Source organism: Erpetoichthys calabaricus, chromosome 5 (assembly GCF_900747795.2).
Source record: "Erpetoichthys calabaricus chromosome 5, fErpCal1.3, whole genome shotgun sequence".
Taxonomy (NCBI): Eukaryota; Metazoa; Chordata; class Cladistia; order Polypteriformes; family Polypteridae; genus Erpetoichthys; species Erpetoichthys calabaricus.
The window spans coordinates 185,741,662-185,764,419 of record NC_041398.2 but is presented as its reverse complement, the minus strand read 5'-3'; the positions used below and the strand labels follow the sequence as shown (position 1 = coordinate 185,764,419).

Here is a 22,758-nt window from a genome sequence, read left to right as displayed (position 1 = left end):
TATTTTCTTAACCTTTTGTCAAAACAGGAAACATCCTACGTTGAAACATTTGCACAATAAAATGTATACAATTTGCAGTCCTTTAAATAATGGGCAGGACACAAGCTAGGGTCATTAAAACAACGTTTAAAGTGACTGCCTAAAAACACAGCATTGGTGCAGACTGTCTGAAGTGCAGTAATTCTGCTTAACAGGGTCATTTTTTTTTTGCTTTCATGTTTACAATGCTACTTTTGACCTGTAACTGTTAGAAAAAAATGCTGGATTTTTTACTTTAAAAAATTACTGGAAAAACAGATACTGACGAAAAGCTATAATTGAAGTCCTAAATTCAAAAAGATACACAACGCAAAGGCAAATTTTTTTTTTTTTTTGTTTTGTTTTTGTTCTTTATTTCGCCTTATACAATTTCTTGTATTAGGAATTTGTTAGTTTTCGCATACCCCTTGGGGTCAGAGCGCAGGGTCAGCCATTGTACAGCGCCCCTGGAGCAATTACAGGTTAAGGGCCTTGCTCAAGGGCCCAGCAGAGCAGTGGCCTTTTTTTGGCAGTGACGGGGATTCGAACCAGCAACCTTCGGGATACCAGCGCAGATCCTTAGCCTCAGAGCCACCACTTCGGTAATGAAAAAATATCCATCACCCTTTTGTTAGCATTAGGTATGTTTAATAATAGTATTATAGTAATAATAGAATAGCAATAATTGTACTTATTTAATGATAGTGCTTTAAGTAGAGCATTATCTGTTTAGTACTTTGAACTTCAGACAAAAATTACAACATCAATTAGAATTATAATATACAAGGGGGCGTTGTAGGCGCCTGCGTTCATTGATTTTATCCAGGCGGGCTCATGTTTGTATATCCGTCAGTCGAGGTCGTTCGTTTTGAACCCGTGCCTGCTTTGCTTCCGCAGTTTCAGACGCGCGTTGTAGGCGCCCGCGTTCATTGATCTTATCCAGGTGGGCTCGTGTTTGTATCGTTGAGCTGTATTGTGTTTGAATTTGGTGTAAAGCGTTCAGCGGTTTGTACAATCCCAAGCAGCACATTATTCCTAACTTCACTCCGCAGTAGTGCCACTCACAATATGGCGGTGACGCCTGCGCCTTCACTCCGCAGTAGTGCCTACTCCCAGCGTTGGGTATCCTGAAATACATTAGTCGAGCGCGTTCGTTTTGGAGCCGTGCCCGCTTTGCCCGCGGCATTTCAGACGCGTGTTGTAGGCACCTGCGTTCATTGATCTTATCCAGGTGGGCTCGTGTTTGTATCGTTGAGCTGTATTGTGTTTGAATTTGGTGTAAAGCGTTCAGCGGTTTGTACAATCCCAAGCAGCACATTATTCCTAACTTCACTCCGCAGTAGTGCCACTCACAATATGGCGGTGATGCCTGCGCCTTCACTCCGTACCATCTTTGTGGACCTGTGGGGCCTCCGTAGCCTCTTCCGTTTGAATCTGGGCCGCAGCGCAGAATCCTCTTGTTTGTGTGGCTGTGTCGGTAGTCGTTAGCTATGGGTGCGTTGTTGCTTCATTTCTCATTCACGTCAGTTGAGCTCTTTCGTTTTTGGGCCGTGATTCCTTCATGCGCGGTGGATACGACTTCGCTTGTGGTTTATGAGACGTACGCTGTACGCGCCTGTGCAGTACGTCTCGTGGTCCCATCGCCGTGTACCTGCGTCCATGCCATCCGGTTTACCATTCTCGGTTAGTAATATGGATAACCATAACATTTACTAGTAAGATACTGTTGGTGTAAATATTATTATTATATGAATCTTTAAGTTGGATTGGGACTGGGGGTTAAGCATTTCTATGGTTACATACAATGCAATTATCTGAAATAAATGCAAATCTTTATATAAAAGAAATGGGTAAACTGAACAGTGTGAATATCTTAATTTTTTAGAATAATGTATGGTAATATTTTTCCATAGGAGATCATTATAATGTAACAATTTACATTAAAGAAGGCTGTAATACTGGACTGGTGCACAGCGCTTACGGTTGTAAGCATAAAAGAAGCATAAGAAAATGAATATATATGCTTACATGCTTCTATGTATACATGCAACTTGTATTCTAAAATGCATACTCTATATATACTTGAATGTTTACATAAGTCCTTATTGAATTAATAACAAATTTACACCAAAAACATATCCTTGTAAAATAATATTTTGAGTAAAGACTGCCAAAACAGCTCTGAGCCACTAGGATAGGGACTGAACACCTGTGTCCTAAAATATCTGGCACCAAGATGTTAGGAGAAGATCCTCTGACTCCTTTAAGTTCTGTGTTGGAGCTGCCATGGATCAGATATGTTGCTCCAATAAATCCTACAGATGCTCGAGTGGATTGAGATCTAGGGAAACTGGAGGCCGGGGCAACACATTGAAGTCTTCATTATTTTCCTGAAACTATTCCCCAACAATTCTTGCAGTGTGGCAGAAAACATTATCCTGCTGAAAGACGCCACATCCATTGGGATATACCATTGCCATGATGGGGGTACCTGATGATCAACAATGTTTGGGTAGGTGATATGCATCCAATCAATTCCCATACGGCTGCCCAGACCAAGGGTTTCCAAGCAGAAACATTGCCCAAAGCATCACATTCATTCTACATGCATGTCTTCTTCCCACTGTAAATCCTGGCGTCATCTCTTGAATCCTGGTGTCATCTCTTCCACAGGGAAATAACACAAATGTACCTGGCTGTCAACATGATGCACTTGAAAATGGGACTCACCGAATCAGGTAGCATTCTTCCATTGATCCAATGTCCAGTTCAACACTTGCATGTCCTTTGTGGGCACTTTCCACCTTGGAAAGGATTTAGCATGGACATTCTGACTGGCCTGTGGTTACAAAGTCAGATATGAACCAGGGTATATTATGTCCATAATCATAATTAAAATTATTGGTGATTTATTAGCTCTTCTGTTAGGGATAGCCTTTGTTGACCACTAGCATCCATAGGTCTTGACCACCCAACATCCCATCTGTGGTTTGTTTTTTTCTCCTCCTCAGACCACTGTCAGTAGGTACTCACCACACCTGACCTTGATCACCCCACAAGTCTTGCCATTTCGGAAATGTTGTGATCTAGTCATCTGGCCAAAACCATTTGGTCCTTATCAAAGTCACTCAGGTATTTACACCTGCCCATATCTTTTGCATTCAACTCATCAAATACAATTACATAACATCAGTTTACTATGCAACACATCCCTGACCTTGATATGCGCCATTGTTAAAAGACAGTCGACGTTACTCACTTTATATAGGAGTGGTCATAATGTTTTGCCTCATTAGTGTATAATATATATACACTTATACACATTTATAGAGTATGTTCTTGTATACGTGAGACAAGAAAGTGAGACAAAAGGACAGCTGCTGTACAGGCTTTTAAATGATTGTCGCGCAGCATGACAAGCAGAACATGCAGCTTGGCAGCAGCAGCAGAAAGGCAGCAGCTGATCTGTCCGCATTTCTTTAGCTTGTGTTCAGTCCCCCAAAACCCCCCCTCCCTTCACAACACGAAGTGGCTGGAGCGTAGCATGCCCCCTTGGTGGGGGAGAGGGTGGGCAATCGAACCTAGTATATATATATATATATATATATATATATATATATATATATATATATATATATATATATATATATATATAAAAACAACATGGGCAAGGTTTAAGACTATAATCTGTGAGATGTGTATACATCTCACCTTATTTGGCTACATTTGCATAGCCAAATTTCAAAATTGCTCATCCTATAATATTTCTTTAAACATGAGGTTAATCAATTTTTATATACTACTTATAAAACTGTATAAACTATGCAGAGAATACATACCACACCTATTTAGTTCAATTGTTAGATTCATTATCTACTACGCCAGTCATAAACCGGACGTCTTTTCCTGATAGATTACTATCTTTTTGGATAAAAATGATTAAGGAGTTTCTATAAATAGTATACACCTTTTAAAGTGTTGTACCTTCAATGTGGAGACTGTTACATTCTCAAACCACATTAATGTCTTTCCTTATATCCCCAAAAATTAACATAGGCTAAAATTTTGGAAACTTTCATAAACTCAAAGTTAATAAAAATGATGCAAAGACATAGCTTTTTTTGTACTGCAACTCATTTCTGGTAACAGGAACCTCTGATAATAAAGCTGCCAAGCTTGAATTTGAAGACACATGGGAATTTGGCATATAACAAAACGTTTCAGATTCTGAAAAGGATCCTTACTTGATTTTAACATTTGAATAATGTGATCCTTTTATAATAGAATTTAGACTAATTTAGACTAGCTAGAAAGCTCTTTATAACACACTAGGTATAGTACATCTGTTTCATCATAAGAGCGGCAAACAATACATTAGATACCATAACTGTTTTTTTTTTGTTTAAAAATAACACACATTTAGCCACTTAGAAATGTGAGCAATAGAACTGTTTGTTTACATTCAGGCCAGACAATCTATGTAATGAAAATTATAAATCTTTCAACATCCAGACTGATATAAAAGCTTACTTCCATGACACTGTTCAGTAATTGGGCAGATGGCTATCCTCCCTTTAAAAGAAAATCCCATTACCAGCAAAGTCAGATTTACACATATGGATAAGGGCAATGCTTAAAAATCAGGCACATCTAAGACTATGAAAAATATGAATGTTGAGAATAAAATTCTCATTTTTAAAGTGTGTGTGGTTAAAACAAAAATTCTTGCATGTATGAAATTAGCAGAAAAGAAAGAAAATCATTTTACAACAATTCTTTCTAATAAAACTAAACTGCTACAGTTTATTCTTAGTCTTTACTAGACACCACAATAAAGTATTGACTGTCAGCTATTATTAATTTGCACACCTCTCACTCAGTAAGGGCAGCACAGTGGCATAGTGGAAAAGCTGCAACCTCACATAAGGGAGAAGGGGTTCACCTCCTGGGAGCTCCCTGCATAGAGATTACATTTTCTCCCTGTGTTCATGTGGGCTTCCCCTGGGTGCTCCTGTTTCCTCCCTCAGTTCAAAGACATGCGGATTAGGTGGACTGCTGGTGTTAATTGGCCCAGATATGTGTGAGTATTCAATATATGACAAGCTGGCGCCGTGTTCAGGGATCATTCCTGCCATGCACCTGTTTCTTGTTGGGATAACCTCCACCTGTCCCGAGATCCTGCCCTGGATAAGCAAGTATGAAAATGATGAATGGATGGACTCCCTGCACTCACCAAAAAAGTAACCCTGGTGTTTTCTCAAAGGTAGAAGTTACTAGTCACAGCCAATGTGCAGCAACTTAGAAAACAACAAATATTAAAAACACTCATCAATCAGTTCATAACGGTTCATAACTTTTATGGACAGAATTTCTAGGCGCAGCCAGGGTGTTGAGGGGGTCCGGCTTGGTGGACTCAGGATTGGGTCACTGCTTTTTGCAGATGATGTTGTCCTGTTTGCTTCATCAGGCTGTGATCTTCAGCTCTCTCTGGATCGGTTCGCAGCTGAGTGTGAAGTGGCTGGGATGGGAATCAGCACCTCCAAATCCGAGACCATGGTCCTCAGCCGGAAAAGGGTGGAGTGCCCTCTCAGGGTTGGGAGCAAGATCCTGCCCCAAGCGGAGGAGTTCAAGTATCTCGGGGTCTTGTTCACGAGTGAGGGAAGAATGGAGCGTGAGATCGACAGGCGGATCTGTGCGGTGTCCGCAGTGATGCGGGCTCTGCATCGGTCTGTCGTGGTGAAAAAGGAGCTAAGCCATAAGGCAAAGCTCTCAATTTACCAGTCGATCTATGTTCCTACCCTCACCTATGGTCATGAGCTATGGGTAGTGACCGAAAGAACAAGATCGCGAATACAAGCAGCTGAAATGAGTTTTCTCCGCAGGGTGTCTGGGCTCTCCCTTAAAGATAGGGTGAGAAGCTCAGTCATCCGGGAGGGGCTCAGAGTAGAGCCGCTGCTCCTCCGCATCGAGAGGAGTCAGATGAGGTGGCTCGGGCATCTGATCAGGATGCCTCCTGGACGCCTCCCTGGTGAGGTGTTCCGGGCACGTCCAACCGGGAGGAGGCCCCGGGGAAGACCCAGGACACGCTGGAGGCACTATGTCTCCCGGCTGGCCTGGGATTGCCTCGGGATTCTCTCGGAAGAGCTAGAAGAAGTGGCTGGGGAGAGGGAAGTCTGGGCAGTCTCTGCTCAAGCTGCTTCCCCCGCGACCCGACCTCGGATAAGCGGAAGAGGATGGATGGATGGATCATCAATCAGTTTAGAAATAGTGTACCAGTTAGTGTGTTAAACGCAAATTTTCAGTATCACTCCAGAAAGACTACCCACAATCCAGAAAATGTCACTTATCCTCATTCTATGACATGCAATATTTTTCTGTACCTGCGGTATATTACATATTATATAAATGTCTATGCTGTGCCTGACATCAAGAAGCCTATATATGACAATAGACTACATTGCCCAAAAAGCTGTTTTGGTTAACTAATGGCCTAACAGTCTCAATAACTCATGTAGATTTTTTTCAAATCAGCAAGGGTCTCCACATCTACTAACTGATTCAGCAGTTTGTTTTAAAATTTCCATAGTTCTGTGTAAAGAAATGTTTTTCCTACTTTTCCTCTTATTTCCAATAATATGAAAATGATAAAAAAAAATTAACTACTATACTGGAATAATTTCTGTAGATTAACTTTATTGATGCATCAAAGAATTCTGAAGGCTTAGATAAAACTTCCAATGTAGCCTACTCAGATAAAAGCTAAAGAGGAATAGGTGTGATGACCAAAACTACACAACATACACATTAGTACAATAATGAATTACACAGTGCCTGGAGGGTGATAATGTTTCATCAGTGTAAACCCCTAAATCACTTTCTAGGTTAGTGTTACATTTCTGTATTACTGCTTTTTGTTTATTTTACCTGCATGTACAACTTGAAACTTGTGGACACTTTTCAAGTGTTTGTTCATCTCAGAATACTGACTAGATCCTTGGCACAGTCAATAACCCTTGATCTGAGGACTGCAGGGGTCTCTCTGTCTAATAGGGTATTAATAATTATGAAATATAACCATATAAACCTTTAAAAGTAATCAATAAAATATTAAAATTAATTCTGAAATTAACTGGTAACCAGTGGTGAGAAGCCAGGACTGGACTGACTGGCTGGTTGACTCTAATAGCTTCTGAGTACACAATTAATTATTCCCACATCTGAAAGCTGGCTAAAAGACATATAATTTATAGGTCATTTTTCTATTAATGTTGTCCTTGCTATATGTAACCATTAATCTTCCAAAGCACTGCAAATTACTGAGGGGGAGTGCAGTACTACAAATCACTTAACAGTTACCATGTTTCAAGACAGGTCTAAGATGTTACATCATTCATAAAAAAAGTTTCTGAAGATGACAGCCTGGCCTGCAGCATAATGATAGGATTAATCTATCAACGGTTGTGAAATAAAAAAGTGTATTTACAACACTGTGACAAATTCACACTCTTTAATCTTATAAATAGACTGTCCAATAACAAGATCATAGTCAAAAAATATTTTATGTTCTCCATGGGATCCTACAGTATATTAGTAAAAGTTGATTAGAAAATGAATGTATATTCTTTTTCCATTTGGAAAGATTTTCAGCTTATTAAACACCAGAAAAACCCCGATTCTCTAACGAATCGCAAATGAACAAATGGCAATCACTCCGTGTTCCATCTAATCGTTGGAGGGAGTACACACGATGGAGGGTGAGAGTGTTTTGGGAGGGTATGGATGTAATTAAATACATATATGTGTAATTGTATTCAGTAACTGCTGCCTCGCAGTTGGGAGACCTGGGTTCGCTTCCCGGGTCCTCCCTGCGTGGAGTTTGCATGTTCTCCCCGTGTCTGCGTGGGTTTCCTCTGGGTGCTCCGGTTTCCTCCCACAGTCCAAAGACATGCAGGTTAGGTGGATTGGCGATTCTAAATTGGCCCTAGTGTGTGCTTGGTGTGTGGGTGTTTGTGTGTGTCCTGCGGTGGGTTGGCACCCTGCCTGGGATTGGTTCCTGCCTTGTGCCCTGTGTTGGCTGGGATTAGTTCCAGCAGACCCCCGTGACCCTGTGTTCAGATTCAGCGGGTTGGATAATGGATGGATGGATGGATGGATGTATTCAGTAATATGTTTAAATTAAAATTGAAATGTAATAGTTATGTCATTTAAGTATAAAATGTCATTGTGCCGCCGCACATATATGTACAAAATATATTGTAAGGTGTAAATGAAGTACATAGAGAGTAAAGACGGAATCCAATGGTAGATCACAGAGATTTAATGAAATACTTCTTTATATACAACATTAGTAGTAAAGATGGTGTCCTGTCCTGGAATGAGTGTTCCTTGGTTTGGAGTATTTACAACTTTAACTTTAACGTCATATGAATGCCGAACTCTTGAAAAGGCAATATAAAGTTGTCCATGTCCAAAGACGGGTTCGGAGAGATAAATGCCAACTCTGTCCATGGTTTGACCTTGGGATTTCTTGATTGTCATGGCAAATGCTGCCTTAATGGGAAATTGGCGGCGTTTAAGTTTAAAGGGTAATTCTAGGTCAGAACTTGTAAGGTCAACTCTGGGAATCAAAACAGTATTGTTAGAATGCGATCCCATAAGAACTTCTGCTTCAATAACATTGTCTGTCATGGTGTTGACGACTAACCGTGTACCATTGCATAAACCTTGTTTAGTATTAAGGTTTTTTAATAGCATGACTATTGTCCCCATTTTAAGGTTAAGACTGTGTTGTGGTAACCCTGCTGGGTTAATAGTGTTTAAATATTCTAATGGGAAGTTAATATGCTCAGTTTCGTCCACAGAATGAACTTTGTCAGTACTTAGATTGAGGCGGCTTTCTCCAGGAAGCAGTGCAATGACTTGGTTATTTATCTGATCAACGTCAATATTCTTTGGACATAATATAGCTCTTTGCGCTAAAAGTGGTATTTCGTCTAATGAGATCGCTTGACCAAACACCTCCGTTACTAAGTCGTCGCAAATAAAGTCTTGAGGGATTTGAATAATATCTGGGTGAAGTTCATATGTATTGGTAAGGTTTCCATTTCCCAGTTGCAACAACCAATTGGTATACTCTGGATCAGCACAACGCATGTTTTGTACTAAATGTAGTTTTTCAAAGTAATGGCAATTGTCTGCGTATTTTAAACTGGACTGAACAATGGCTGAACGCATGGCATGCAGAACAATAGCCAGGCACTGTCGGAAGTACCCTCCTAATAAAAGAACTTTTCCTCCAAATGGAATATCATTATTCATTAACGATTGTAGAAGTTTATCAATGGTGTTGAGTAAATGACTGGATGCCATTGTACACTCGTCTAAAATCAATAGTTTCGCAAGATGGATTTCATCTGCATTATGACTGTCCATTTTCATAGTTGACACCGATGTCTCCGTGATTGGAACTGGAAGCTTGAATAAGGAGTGACATGTCCGACCATTTATTAACAAATTAGCTGCTATCCCGGTTGTAGCCGATGCGATAATTAATTGTTGTTTTGCAGAAAAGAAATGTATAAGTGTTTCATAAAGGTACGTCTTTCTGCTTCCCCCAGGGCCGTCAAGAAAGTATCATTTGGGTATCGGGCTGTTGTCCTCTGTGGCAAGAACAATCTTATTAAAAGCAGCGGAGTTTCAGACGCGCGTTGTAGACGCCTGCGTTCATTGCATCTATCCATGCGGGCTCGTTTTTGTATTTCCATTAGTTGAGCTGTTTCATTTTGGATCCGTGACTGATTTGCCTCCGCTGTTTTCGAAATGCGTTGTGGGCGCCTGCATTCATCGTGTGTATCCATGAGGGCTCGTTTTTGTATTTCCGTTAGTTGAGCTGTTTGTTTTTGGACCCGTGACTCCGTTAGCTATACGCCGTCTACTGTTAAGAATTTAATAACAGTTTAATACGGAGCGCTCGTGTATTGTTTCTTTCCATCTGGTGCCGTTTCTGTGCTTTCTGTGGCTGGACTGTTAATAATGTATTACTGTAATACTGTAATGTGATTGAAATATGCTGCGTAATGTCGACGTTTGGGGTTTCCGTACTGTAATACAACCTTCGAATCCTCTCGTTTCTTTTTTTGCTCTGTGGCGGGCTCGTTGCAGTGCGTTTGTGCGCAGTGTGAACCTCTGGGGTTTCCGGATTGTAATACAACCTTTGAATCCTCTCGTTTCTTTTTTTTTGCTCTGTGGCGGGCTCGTTGCAGTGCACTGTAATACTGTAATGTGATTGAAATATGCTGTGTAGTGTGGACGTTTGGGGTTTCCGTACTGTAGTGAAATATGCTGTGTAGTGTGGACGTTTGGGATTTCCATACTGTAATCCAACCTTCGAAGCCTCTCGTTTCTTTTTTTGCTCTGTGGCGAGCTCGTTGCAGTGCGTTAGTGCACGTGCGCCTCGATGTGCCCAGCGCCCTGTGTCCATATCCAGTTTACAACCTTCGGTTAGTATGATGGATCAGTATTTCAGTCATCAGGCACAATAATGAAGAAAATACTTTTGTCAAAATCAGCAAAAAAATTTCTTTAAACGAATAAAATATAAAATATATAATTTTTTAAAGGTAAAGGAAAGATGTCAAGAATAATAAAATAAATTTCAGAAAACACAAATACTAAATATCTTTTATTCATTTGCTTTTTTGCCCATTTGTTTTTGTGCCATTGCATAATGCCTAAATTGAATAAATTTCACTTTTGACTAGAGCTCTTCAGTGAAACTGAAACATAAAACTGCAAGTTGATAAAAACTGCATCCTTTTCAAAGAGGACATATTTAAAAAAAACTTAATTGAAGATAGATATATGAATAAATAAATATAAACATTAACAAAATATGATTTTGTAATAAAAAACAATTACTTAAAAGTAAATCTATAAGCCAATCAATGCTGACAGATAAAAAAAAAAGTATCCACAGTTTGGCCAGCTTACCTTAACTAGAATGACTTCTAAACTTTTGTATAATTTATGTGCAAAGTTCAAAAACAAAGTAGTACAAGACATCAATGTGTGTGAAAAGAGTTTGGATTTCAGGGCGCTTTGTCCATTCCTTAGCTGACAGGTTATACAGATCCAAAATGTTTACACTATGGCTTCTTTCATTACATCACTGCTACTGGTGTTTCGCATTGTAAACAGACCAGTACAGTCCTCTAAAGATGGTATCCAAATAATACAAAGCAATGCAGTCTGAGATAGCACTCAATCCCTACAGAACAGAAGGTACTGTTTTGAAAGAGTCACCCATAACCAGTGAAGGAGAAGTACATAACTATCGGCACATATTTAATCAAAAATTCAAGCATTTTTAATTATTTGGCCAAATAACAAGTGTGCCATTTATTTCTATTTTTACACAGATATTCTGAAAAATCAGTGCATTCCTACTTTTTATATTTATAATCATTGTTTTAGCAGCAGTATGTCTTGAGATTTTCATTCATCAAAAACAAATATAGTTTGTAAACAACAGTATAAATATACTGTTAAACATAAAAGTTAACTATAGTCCAACATTCAGCAAACTCTTAAACCAGCAGTATTATACAATTCACAATAAATACAACAGGCAAAAAAACTTCCCATGATGGTTAATAACTTTAAATTGTAGGAATCATGACACAAACAAGTCAATGAATATTTTTTTTTTAAACCCATAAAGCAAAAAAATTTCAGGACATTATATTCAGATGTCTTCTCAACAATAAAGTATTACAACAGTTAAAAATAATTTTAAGTCTCACGTGTGGATCATATTTTTCAAGTCTTCTTCATTGAAGGTGAAAAAAAGTTTTATCAATTAATAGGTTTTCCAATACGTCTGAAAAAACTGTTTTCTTTAATATTTTGTTAGGTTTTATATTTGTCATATATTTTTATGTTGGTTAAAGAGGATTACAAAAATTCAGGGCAATGTAGATATGTACTATGATAGACAAAACATAAACCCATACTTTTTTCACCAAGTGTGTGCACGAAACACATAATGTACTAAGCAAAACCAAGTTAAGAAACCCTGCTGGATTCAGGATTCTGCAATAAATAGTCTGTCACATTTTCACTTACAAAGCTCTTAACATAAGTTATTCATATGAGTATCTTATTTTCTTTCTCCAATTATATTAGTAACTTACTAGTCAAGCTTCATAATTATTTATCAGAATATAACAAAGTCAAGCTTCATAATTATTTATCAGAATATAACAATTATAAAAGTAAGTAACCCATACATGCAAAAAGACAAAACAGCAAAGCACAATTTCTACTCCAGACCATATCAGTTTTCTTACCTGAATTGTGAATGTTGTTAATTTGCGCTACTGGCTTTGGTGGTTGAGATGCTGAACTGATGGAGGATCTTGGCGTAATGCTGTTTCCATAGCCTCCATTCTGCTCAAGGAGCTGTAATTTTTCATAACCTTCATAAGTTGAATCCCACCAGCAAGAGCTTAATATACTCATTACTGACTATTTCAGGCACAAAAGTAATACAGTAATAACAGCAGCAACCAGTACAGAAGAAATATCTTTTTTTTTGTTAAGAAACATTGATGTATTGTCTTGCAGCAGCTTTTTAAAAAATTTACAAAGCCATTATATTTTAATGTGACCCACTGCCTATTTCTTTGAGCAGTTCTCTTTAGAGCTAAGCTAAACTCATCTTCCATCCTTGACATAAGCTCACTGTGTGCCTTATTAATACCAGCTTAGCACAACCAGCTTAGTCTTGCCATGAAAAGGAAAAGCATCGGTTAAGCATCTGAAATCCTTCGGTTAAGATCTGTGGCAGTATGTTTGCATTATTGTGATGTATAAACATTCCATTTGTCTGTATAACAACAAACTGTTAACTTCCAAGTACTCTATCAAACCAGCTACAAAATAAGTAATTCTTTGTTTTCTATCAATCTCTGATTCAGATTTTGTGAAGCTAAAACACTGAATTTGCATTTGGGGGTGTAAACGGAAAGAACAAAAGTTCTTCTGTAATATGATGATAACAGCAAATATCTCATTATACATAAATGAGTACGAATTGTTAGATAGTGAATGTTACAAACTCAAAGGCTGCCCTGCCCAGTGTGCACCTGATAAAGTTTGGCAAACTACTTAGGATATGATTTTATGTACTTGTGACAGTACCTGAAGTGGATGAAAATTACTGTCATTTCTCCTCTAGTTGGTAGGTTGGCATGCACGTCTGCCAGTATTAGCAAATCAAATAAAAATTTGAATATATGACGTGAATGAAAAATACAAGGAAATTCTGGTAATATTTATACCATGTTTCTTTAATGAAGGTACACAGGCTGCTATTAATGACCTTGGAGACCAGTGACTGGACTGAAACCAGGGAGTCAAGGACACAAACTTTTCATGTCAGCTGCATCCTTGGCATAACACTGAGTTCTGTGGGGGTATCATAAATATGTCCAGAATTAAGAACGAAGGGCAAAAATGTGAGAACATTTGCTTTCTCTCTCTCAAATCCCTACTAACATAATTGGCTGCATTACAAAAGTGTATCTCAAACAATTTGCAACTCTCCTGAACAATCCTGACACTCCTCTCACTTGAAGTTGCTTAACAGATAGACAATACACATTGTATAACAATCAGACACTGCCCGACATGCTGTGCATAGTAAGGCAACTCTCTCATTTTTTAAGGGAGACATGAAATGTACTGTACAAGTACATCTGAAAATGATTAAGACCAGTGACTTCATTCATAACTGCCAATTCCACACAAACAGGTCTAGGAATTTAGCACAAAGCTGTGTAACAACCCCTGCTTTTCTTCCAAGCATAACCAATGCTCTATCACATGCAAAGGAAAAAAGAACAGACCTAAGAAATGGTTATTAAAGCCATGCTTCTCAGGATGTGCGGGCAATGCCTCTGTGATATGAGTTGCTATGGACCTACTTACTCCAGAAATTCAAAAATATTACGCTTGGCTCTTTATCAGCAAAAGTTGCTCACTAACAGAACACCAGCACAAGCTTCCCATTAACTGAGGCGGATTCAATTAACATGCATGATTTTGGTCTGTTTTTGATGATGTCATAGGCCACTTTATTCTGCATCTCTGTTATAATAATGTTGTTCATATCAGTACACATTTTGTAAAATCCACCCCATGTTCACTCCATTTAACAGTTGTAAGCACACACTAATTGCCATTATCTGTAAATTAACATCCATCTTCATGAAAGGAAAACCTGGAAAGTCTTACCATGTTCAGCTCTGTGCATTTCTTGAATTTTCTTTCAAGAATTTTATCATGAGAGTATCTTAAGTACATGTGCTGTTTATATAATTATGAAAATCCTTAACTTTTTTCATAAACAATGTTGCTGCTTAGGTTTATCATTGCAAAAGGACAAAATAGAACACTTGCTTCAGTCAGTAAACAGCTCAAGTCCCTGCTCTGCCTGTGTTGCTAAAGAAATCACCTATACACTGCACTCAAGCTTTTTGTCTTTGATGATGAGCCAATCATTGTGGGAGAAAAAATATAGCATTTGCTCCTTTGACCAACAATCAAGCCATTCGTCTACACTGTTGTTGTTAACCTTTCTAACTGCTGTATCAACAGGCTCTCTGCTTAAAGCACTACTAGCTTGTTGAGGTTGCTTACTTCTAGCAAGTTTCCATTCTGATTATTTAAATGATGCTGTAAAACAAAAATATCAAAATGTGACTGTTATAATGGGGAATAGACATTTGTGGAGAAATATACTCTTCTCTCTAAGTATGCTGCAAAGACTCAGCTAAGCCTCACGAGTTGCAACCAAGGTGTCTAAAGATTTTGTAAAATCCAGTTTTACATAAATTACCATATCAGTACCGTCTAAAATTGTCTAACAGTATAGAGTAGGTAAATACTTTAAAAGTTGTCTAAAGCAAATCATTTCAGTGACAAGCAAAGCAGTCAACAAGACAAGAATCAGAAAATAGGCACACAATACACTGCAAATGACACATAATATATAAAATAAAGCAATATAAAGTCAGGGCACTCTTATGAAGAATGGTTAATTTCTTAATTAAAGCAGTTGTGAGCCAGAAAACTACATGTCAACAAATGTACGCTTTCTGAACTCAGTTGATTAAAGGTGCAAGGTATCACATCATTGAGATATGATCAAATTAAATAAAACCAAGTTCACTAAACTAAGAATAAACTAAAATGAATAAATCCTGCCAACCTGCACTAGGAAAATAATTATATACATATAGTTCTTAATTCCACCTCTTGGCATGTGTCTCACATGTTGCCATCCTCTGATCCCTCCTCTCTTGTTTTATTACTTGACAACATAAACAACATAAACATAAAGCCTAATTACAAGAGGGTTTGAGCTATGAAGGAAGATCACCCCATTTATTTATTTACTTGTCTCTGCAAGTCTTTAGTATTTCCTTTGTATTTAGTTATTAAGGGGTTAATATTTATTTTTCCTTCCTCAACCTGTGAATTTTACTTCTGTTTCATTATATGTTGTACCTTCATCCAATGTAAGAGAAGGGTTGACTTAAGAACCATATCTGACAGTATTATCCGTGCTTAGAAATACCAAGAATTATGGTCCAAAGGTGTAATATCCGCCCTGACCACTACTTGTATGCTGTGAAATATTCTCAAACTATCTGCTTGCATTTTTCCAATTCCCAAAGAAATGATGTGTAGATTAAATGACTGTAAATGGGTCTGATATGTACACATATGGGCATGTGAATAAGTGTGAACTGCATTGGACTTGCACTTTTTCTAGGACTGGTTCAGACCTTGCCTCAGATGCTGCTGTTTCTTTAGGACTATGTATTAGGAACAAGTAGGTCCAGGAAATAAAATAATATAATGAACATATAAGTAGCAAGATCATATATGTGCAATGACATGCATTCCCATTCCTTTAGCTACATGCCCTTTCTTAAATTATGAAATTTCATATATATTTTTTATATTCTTATGACAACAGAACATTTTAGGTTTTTTTTAAAACCCCCATAATGCTGCATTCCAGAAAATATTACTTACATAGGTCTGTTTTTATTTGCTTCAAAAATTTCTTGACAAAAGGAGAAAATTAACCAGCTAATATATTTGATACTGTATTTCCTTTTCATAAAAAGAAACATTACTTTTTATATATTTTAATCCTCTGTAAATGTAGTCCTGCATAATCAAAGCTCAGAGGGTCTTAATGACTGACTTATATAAGTTGTACTTCAGAGGACCAGTAGAATAAAAAAAATGGAACATTAAACTTTTTAAAAACATTCCCTTCACTGGGAAGGTTCAATAAATATATAATACAACAAAAGGAGCATTCATGATCTATAAAACTAGGCAATTTAGCATGATATACTAGGTCTGCAAAAATATTAAAACAAAAAAAAAATATTTAGGTTTTTAAAGATACCGAAAATGAAAAACTTTATACCTCGGTGACAGGTGACTTAGGAGTTACATTCCTTGCAGCAGAGATCTCTTGCAACTGATTCACAATTTCAACAATTGATAGTCTTTCCTCTGGATTAATCTTTAACATGGAGCCTGGGTGAAAATTAAAAAGGAAAAAAAAAATGAAAGCCTGTTTTTTTTTAATCTTTCTCACTAAGCTGCAGAGTTCTGACATCTGCTATTACTTACAGTAATGCACTTTCAAAAAATCATTTTTATTTTGTATTTATTTTCATAACGCACAACTCTCTTATGAATATGAAGTGGCAAAATTTGTACACATCAATGCACACAGAATCCTTCTTTAAGGCACGTGTTTTAAACTAATTTCATGTGAATGGAATCAGTGGATTAGGAAGATCTTGCACATCACTATATTGCATAAAACACAGATACCAGTTGTGCCACATGAATGACACATAAATTAAAAGCCTTCAAATGGCATATTACTGAAAGTCTGAATGGACATAGACCATCATTACTCAATGTTCAAAGTAAAAAAATAAATAAATAAATGAAGGCTACACTGATACTTACAGTGAACACATTTAAGCATACATCAAATTTCCTTTGACACCTTTTAAATACCACCATCCAGAACACAGTTTAAGTAGCATTATATGAACTGAATGCACAGGATAGAAGGACTTTAACCTGAGGCATAATTTGCAAACTGGCTTAATAGACCAGCATACCCCACAGCCATGTCCATATAGCAGGCTGTTAGTGTCTCTTACCAACTTTCTTATGCAAATATTTTTATAGCATACTCCAGACATCAGTTAACAAGATTCTCATTACTAGATAGAAAGACCTACAGAAAGTTTTGTTTTGGCACTGTTATTTAAACATGCAGATGCAAGCTGTGCCACTTTATAACCAGGCATTAACCATATAATACATGTTAACTGCAAAAGTAATAAAAAAACTAGCAGACTCAAAGGGTATTAATTTTAACCGGAAAGTTATTGACAAAAATGTACGTTAAAATAACAATAATAATACATATTCGGTTAATATAAATAAAAGTCCAGCAAACCGACACTCTAAACAATCAATAGCATATTAAAAAGGTCCAGTGGTTAAAGTTCATTTCTCATAATTTGCAAAGAAAAAACAACAAAGCAAACAGAAAACACTTCAAATACACCAAGGAAGAGCAAATGAGTTGGCAAATATCTAATTTGTTTATGTAAACAGCGAACTCTTAGTTTTACAGAATGGCATTATGAATTCAAACAGTTTGTTCATATCAGTATCAGCTTTCTACAATGCCAACTTGTCTAAAATAGATTTACTAACCTTTACCTAAATATCACAACCTTAAAATGACGGGGGCAATTAGAAAGGATCCCATTTCAGTATCTTTTTACCACCACTGTACCATACAACAAAATGGCATGAAGGGCTAATGATGTCATCAATAACTATAAATGCCCTTTCTCCTTTTTTCTTCACCCTGTACACCTCAGACAATTAATACAACACCAGGTGATGTCGCTTGCAGAAATTATCAGATCATTCTGCACTACTGGGGTGTATTGATAATGGGTGAGAGACAGAGTAATGGAGTCAGGTGGAGAACTTTTGTTTCTTTGTGCAAAGAGAACTGTCTGTAACCTAACATCAGGTAGCTACAGTTATGGGACATACTCCCAACCTGTTGGATTTAGTAGTGAGGGGGAGAATGAAAACAAAAGTGATGGCAATTATGAACAATGCTGCACATCCTCTCTCTGACAGACTAGCACTGGGTATTTTGCCAAGGAATTATTCAGCAGAAGCATGTCAAGAAATGCTACTGGGGCTACTTTAGAACTATGGCAATTCGCCTTTATAATACCTCACTGTGACTGCTCTTTTAATCTTAGCCAAGTCAGAAGTTCACTTCTTTTTAATAATTCTTCTTTGCATTTGTTTGTTATAGTCATTTATTTATAGTTATTTATTGAGCTTCTGTTAAAAAAAAATAAATCCCAGTTGTGACTAATAAAGTAAAATCTATCTGCCTATACATAAATTTTACATATATACAATATATATTGTAAGGGCAAAGGGCAAGAAGTTCCAGTTGCCTCTGACTATGTTTATCTACATTTACATTTACTTATTTGGCCGACACCTTTATCCAAGGTGGCTTACAACATTTATGATACAATTGGTTACATTTCTTTTGGTTTTCCAGTTGGACCAAATTATACAAACCCATGACCTCCTTCATGTGAGGCAGCAATGTTACCACTGCACCACCTGCGTGGATCTCTCTTTTCAAGAGAGGAGCAGAACCACCAACAGAAAACACACACATAGCACCTGGGAGGTTGATTGGTCCAAAACGTTCATCATGCAGAAGTGGATTGTCTCTTACAGTCAGCTGACTCTGGTCCAAGAATTTAAAGAAACTAAGACAGAGGGTCAATGATTCACTTCTGACTACAAGAAGAAGAAGATCTTTCCCTGATGACCTACAAAGGTATACGAACCAGAAAGGATTTCTAACCCTGAGTACAATAGTTTAAAAGAAGAACAAATGACAGGACAAATGCAATATGCTAAATATTATTCTGCTGTAGAAGGGTGTCTCAAAGATAACACAAGGACTGGTTAGACTTCAACATTTCTATGGAAGTTAAAAATGTTGCCACTATGGGGTGCATCCTAATGGAGAATTAAAGATGGACACTGCGTGAGGTAGCAGACTCTGTGGAGATTAATTGTGGGTCAGCAGAATCCATTTTGAATGGACAATTAAACATGAGCAGCCTCTGTGCACTTTGGGCACCCAGAAAGTTAATGCCTGAATGAAGCATCACTATATTGAGTGTTTCAAGAAGAATCCCAAGCTAACTGGGGAAAACCTCTATACATCTCTATGATTCAAAGACCAAACAACAGCTCGAACAATGGGAAGTATGGTCCAGCACATAGAAAATTCACATGTGCAATTTACATAATGTTAAGGGTGTCGTCCAAACTGATTACATGCGCCAAAAAGCACAGCTAACCAGTACACATAAAGCTGTTATCTATTCTCCAATGCCACTATACACACTAAAGGTTACTCTGCAAAACTGTGGATGCCAGATCCACACTCACCCTGTCCTCCAGACCTGGCCCTGTGTGATTAATGAATGCTCCAAATCAAAAGGCTGCCTTTATGGAGAATTACTGTATATACAAATGATGAAGATGCTGAGTCAGCTACAGCAGAATGGTTGCACAAGCAGAAAAACTTTATGAATGTTATAACAATTGTATCAGTTTTTACGGGGATTACACTAAAAAAACATAACTTGTTTAATTCTATGGGAGTTATTCCAAATAGGTTAGGTGATTACAAGGGTTTTACATGGAATATTCTAGTTTACCTCTTTCATTCCAAACATATGAAAATTATTCTGAGTGGCAACTTTAAATTATGTTGGATATATCATTTAAATTACTGAGGATACTGATAAACTAATTTAAGCATTTATTTCTAAAAGGACTGGCTACTGCAATACATAATTTGCTTACTGTTCTAATTGTTCTTTAATGCAGATTTGAGGTAATTCCAAATGCTACTGGAAAAATGTTTTCACAAACCTGAAACTCCAGGCAAGTCTTTACACTGACTCACAGTTAAGCTTAGGGCTGATTTCAAAATCCTCCTTTTCACATATAAAGCCTGAAATGTTCAAGGCTCTGCCTATTTATCTAAACCAATCACTGCTTTCAAACCAGAGTACACATTGAGATCTTATGAGGGCAGGTTACATAACATTCCAAGGATTAGTAAAATAACACTGGGCGGACAAGTTTTTAGTTACAGAGACCCGAAGCTGTGGAATGATCTACCTGCTAATGTAAGAGATGCCCCTTCAGCCTCACTTTTTAAATCCTGGCTGAAGACTCACTACTTTAGTCTAGCACAGGGGTGGGCAGATTCAGTCCTGGAGGGCCGCAGTGGTTGCAGGTTTTTGTTCCAACCCAGTTGCTTAATTAAAAACCAATCCTTGTCAATTATATAATTGCATGGCTTGTTACTGCTTTAACTCTGCCATGTCAGGTCATTCTAATATCCTAGATTTATTTTCCTTCCTAGGATATCATCCAAATGATCTGAAGTCTAAAACAGATGAGTAATTCTCAGTGCTTCACTTTTTTTCTCTTCACTTTCCTTCCAAGTATTTAATTAAACCAAATAGTGCACAATAAATACACACAGGCGTAAATGGTAACAAGCTAAATGGAGAAATGCTGGTCTCTTTTGTCATTTGCATGGTATTGCTAATTAGGAGCAATTAAACACCAAGACTACAGCTGTTTAAGACTAAAATAAGCAATAAGGGTTCAAAATCTTAACGAGTGAAACAACTAAAGTGAAGCTGAAGTGTTACTTGAGCAATAAGGGCTTCTTATTAAGCAATTGGGTTGGAGCAAAAACCTGCACCCACTGCGGCCCTCCAGGACTGAATCTGCCCACCCCTGGCTAGCATTCCATGACTAGAGCTGCTGATTAGCTGTCCATACTGCATTTCTGTTTGCTAGTCATTTGTAGATGAATATATGTAATACAATATTTACATAACCGTTACTAACTCTCCTCTATTTTGTTTCTCTTTTCAATATCTGGATGTGGCAAATGGTGTTACTGCACTACTGCAGCTTTAGATTCACCAGATGGAAAGATTCTCCCATCAGATTGGACAGGCCAGCCCAGTGACTCAACTGCAGAATGCCCAGAAGAGAGGGTAGAAGGCTAGTTGGCCGATGTCTCCAAGACTATGACTGTATCTAACTTTGCTTTTGAATTTCTCTTTCACAATTTTAATTTCCTCCGGTATCAACTGGTCATAGTTTTTACCTTGTTCTTCAAATATTTTAACAAATGTGTATTTTACTGTATGTACACTAATTCTGTATTTAGTAATTAGTATAATCTATATTTGTATTTTAACTGAGAACTGATCACAGTGCTCTGCACATGAACTTGAGGAAGAGCACCATGCAAAAATAAGTTCTGTTAAACTGACTCTGTATTAGTATAAACGAATGTGTGTGTTACAGCACATTGTACTGGACTGGCATCCCAACAACGATTATTCCGGACCTTGTGCTCAATACTGCTGGGATGGACTGTGGTTTTGAATTTGATTTTGTATCCCTCAACTGGACTGATCAATATTCAGTCATATGAAAAAGTGACCTCTTAATTGTTAATCATTGGCTGAGTTTTCAAAGTAGCAACTTCCTTTTAATATATGACATGCCTTAATGGAAACAGTAGTATTTCAGCAGTGACATTAAGTTTATTGGATTAACAGAAAATATGCATCATAACAAAATTAGACAGGTGCATACATTTGGGCACACCAACAGAGATATTACATCAATACTTAGTTGAGCCTCCTTTTGCAAATAAAACAGCCTCTAGATGCCTCCTATAGCCTTTGATGAGAGTCTGGATTCTGGATGGAAGTATTTTTGACCATTCTTCCATACAAAATCTCTCCAGTTCAGTTAAATTTGATGTCTGCCGAGCATGGACAGCCTGCTTCAAATCATCCCATAGATTTTGATGATATTCAAGTCAGGGGACTGTGACGGCCATTCCAGAACATTGTACTTCTCCCTCTGCATGAATGCCTTTGTAGATTTCGTACTGTATTTTGGGTCATTGTCTTGTTGGAATATCCAACCCCTGTATAACTTCAACTTTGTCACTGATGCTTGAACATTATCCTGAAGAACTTGTTGATATTGGGTTGAATTCATCTGACCCTCGACTTTAACAAGGGCCCCAGTCCCTGAACTAGCCACGCAGCCCCACAGCATGATGGAACCTCCATCAAATTTGACAGTAGGTAGCAGATGTTTTTCTTGGAATGCGGTGTTCTTCTTCCGCCATGCAAAGCGCTTTTTATTATGACCAAATAACTCAATTTTTGTCTCATCAGTCCAAAGCACTTTGTTCCAAAATGAATCTGGCTTGTCTAAATGAGCATTTGCATACAACAAGTGACTGTTTGTGGCATGAGTGCAGAAAGGGCTTCTTTCTCATCACCCTGCCATACAGATGTTCGTTGTGCAAATTGCGCTGAATTGCAGAATGATATACAGATACACCATCTGCAGCAAGATGTTCTTGCAGGTCTTTGGAGGTGATCTGTGTGTTGTTTGTAACCATTCTCACAATCCTGTGCATATAACGCTTCTGTACTTTTCTTG

At 37.7% G+C, this 22,758-nt stretch overlaps 1 protein-coding gene across 2 annotated transcripts in view; it reads right to left on the bottom strand.

Moving 5' to 3' along the window:
* The window catches only part of gak (cyclin G associated kinase), a 155,030-nt gene that overhangs the window by 51,186 nt on the left and 81,086 nt on the right, over window positions 1–22,758 (bottom strand). For both annotated transcript variants that reach the window (XM_051928074.1, XM_051928075.1), the window contains exons 9-10: window positions 16,529–16,641; window positions 12,366–12,477 (exon numbers count right to left, since the gene is read on the bottom strand). In XM_051928074.1, coding sequence (XP_051784034.1) covers window positions 12,366–12,477; window positions 16,529–16,641 — 225 coding nt within the window. The remainder of the gene's footprint in view (window positions 1–12,365; window positions 12,478–16,528; window positions 16,642–22,758) is intronic.